Below are 2,963 nucleotides of genomic sequence, written 5' to 3'. Positions count from 1 at the left end.
GCCTAGGCGTCGCCTTAAAAACATAGGTTCTGCACCAATTACCTGTATTTGGGCTTGCTTGGCACTTCTATCGTTGGCTGTGCATTCTCCATATTTGCGCCATCCTGGTCCTCAGCTTCAGTAGCCACAGTTGTAGCCCCGGAAGATGCCCCCGAAGATGTAGCTGAAGCAACAGCCGCAGCGGCATTCTTTACTGGCACCTGGCTAGCCTCCTCTGAACACATAACAAGTTAATGACACCCCAGTAATACAAGTGTGGGTAAGAAAGGGCAACTGAAAAGATCATATGCAGCTTCAGAAGTGTTAGCACATCCTGAAAACTGGATGATGATGCAATGCTGCTATGGGAGATTTTAACAGAACGCCATAACTCAAAAATTGGGAAAACAGAGGACATATATTCCTATTATGGCGTGCCTAAAAAAGAATCACTATATCCATTAGGCAATTGCTGAGCTAAAAATGTTTGACTCACCAGCAATACGCTCATCACACTCCTTCATCAGACGAGTAAACCTCGAGTCACCAGATGCATAAGAAGAACCCACTTCAAGAGCAGCCTTTGCAGTTTGGTATTCCTCCAGCTTGATGCAAGCAGAGCTGCATAGAATTATTCTTGTCATATAAAAATAAAAAGGCAATAGATGGCAGTTTGTTCTAAAATTTATGTTTAACTGATGAAGCGAATAAATGCATGACTGACCCCTTCCGAAGGTATGCTTTATGCATCGAAGGATCAAGTTCAATTGCTTTGTTGGCATCAGCTACAGCCTCTGCAAGACAAAAATTACCACGCGCTTAGTACACTATATTGTGCAAGTACAAGCAGACAATTACTATCAAGTAACAAGTAAAAAAGGCATGATCTAACTATTTCAGTATGTCCACAAATGTAGATGATTGTAGCCATTGGCACAAAAATGAAGGAATTAGCCTCAATGAACATCATGCCATTCTCTTGCTCCTAAGTGCCCTGATTATTATTCTCTTGATTTATGTGTTCTCTACTTAAGAAGAGCAGTTGAGAATAAGAGAGATTTACGTATTCTTTACCCAAGAAGAACACTTGAGACTAAGAGAGACACTCAATCATGAGTTATGATCATAGGGAATAATATGAATGTGAGAGGATAATGCTTAAAATAAACAAACTATATTTGTAAATATAGTGAATGACTAATTGAGCTTACATGATCTTTCATGATGGATAGTTAAATAATATTCGGGGCTAAAGTTTACAAAATGAGTTCAACTGGTAATTAAGAACTGAAATGACATTGTACTCATACATGGATGGTGTGGCACTAACATTTTGAACATTCTAGACGTAAATGGGCAAACAAGTAAGCCACATGGCAAGTTTCGAGTTTGACAAAAAGCAGACCAAGGCTTCATTAATATGAAGCAACAAGGATTAGGTGCTAAGAAATTCTGCAAAGTACATAAACATGGTTATGAATCATAAGTATTACTTCATGCACAACAATGTACCTCTTGAATCTGCAGATGTCACTATTATATCTTTTCCTTCATATAATCTACAGATTTCACTATTATATCTTTTCCTTCATAGATAGAGTAGAACAATTGTTTAATGCTATTACTATTGCATTTTTAAAAGCACAAGGCTTCCACCAAGTCAGAAACATAGATGTCCAGACCTCACTATGCAGGGAATCAAATTAGCTTTTTGTTCTCAATTTATGAAGCATTTGAACAAATAACCTCATACAGAGGAAAATTTACATACGATTTTACGATAGTTAGTTAATGTGATGCGATTTCTAGCATATCAAGCAGTGGCTTGTAGCTGCCCGAATAACATTTTTACACAGGCAACATAGGGATACTTTGGTTATCACAAAGAAATGTACCATTGGTTACAAATTGTTGCCAAACACAGGGTTTTTTCAAAGGCAGCCGTTGTTCATGGCACTAGGCTGGAGAGGAAGGTCCTCACCTCCTTGGCCATCCTAGGAGGATAGCATGTATTCCATATCCTTGTAAATTGAGGAAATAGGCAAATATTTTGCATCTGCTTAACAATAGCTTTTTTCCAAGGGCACTTCTATGAGGAAAACAAAAGCACGCACCTTAAGAAAAAAATCCATATTGTCATACAACAGCTCTACATTTGGATGGCATTTTACTTTACATCATGAGGATGGAAATGGAGTTCTATGCAACAATTCAATGATACATGAACAATAATAAAACAAGATGTGCGAACAACCAAATACTTATTCAGAATACTGAACTGCAAGATAGCAAAATAACAATACTCCAATGATGATACTACCCAGATTCTTTATGGTGGTTAAGTGCCTCAGAGTTGATATAGATATAACACTTTACATGCCACCGCATTAGATCTCCTTCCTTTTCAAGGTTAGGCTAAAGGCTGTGATGTAGGAACAGAAATCAACAACAGGCATCTTAACAACCAGAGACTAATAGAATCTCAACGTTAGCACCCATTTTGACTAATTTCACCAACATATATGAGCAAAAAGCAAGCAATAACTGTAGCAACTCAACAAGTGCATATCTTCTTTGGGCGCAAGTCATGTAATGACTATACTAAACACGCTGCAATGCTATTCTACCCCATTATCTTCCCTCGCCTATGCAAACTGAAAGTCAGCCCTAACTGTAAATGAGGTAAGGGATTCAACACACTTGTACGTCAACACCTGCACACACACAAGCTATGTGTGCTGACACTAACGAACCAGACTTATTTCACACAAATCAGAGTAACCCCATCGGAACCCATCTTTTGACCCACCGACACTTGGGCACAACACAAGTAACGTAAGGATTATTAGGAACGAAAACAAACCGAGCATATTAGGGCCTAACTCGCCGCTTGAACTCCATAACTAACCTAGAACCGCAGCGACAACGCAACAAGCGACGGCGAATCGAACTCATCTGCTCCGAGAACCACACGCAAACATCTC

The 2,963-nt window shown here is 39.0% G+C and overlaps 1 protein-coding gene across 1 annotated transcript in view; it reads right to left on the bottom strand.

Annotated features, from left to right (window-relative positions):
* LOC119276321 (protein SGT1 homolog) overlaps window positions 1–2,963 on the bottom strand; it is a 6,901-nt gene that overhangs the window by 3,092 nt on the left and 846 nt on the right. The window contains exons 2-4 of the mRNA XM_037557363.1: window positions 704–773; window positions 476–600; window positions 43–214 (exon numbers count right to left, since the gene is read on the bottom strand). Of these exons, the coding sequence (XP_037413260.1) occupies window positions 43–214; window positions 476–600; window positions 704–773 (367 nt within the window). The remainder of the gene's footprint in view (window positions 1–42; window positions 215–475; window positions 601–703; window positions 774–2,963) is intronic.

This window comes from Triticum dicoccoides, chromosome 3B (genome assembly GCF_002162155.2).
Source record: "Triticum dicoccoides isolate Atlit2015 ecotype Zavitan chromosome 3B, WEW_v2.0, whole genome shotgun sequence".
Taxonomy (NCBI): domain Eukaryota; kingdom Viridiplantae; phylum Streptophyta; class Magnoliopsida; order Poales; family Poaceae; genus Triticum; species Triticum dicoccoides.
Note: the sequence above shows the minus strand (reverse complement) of the source record. Positions and strands in the feature narration are given on the sequence as shown.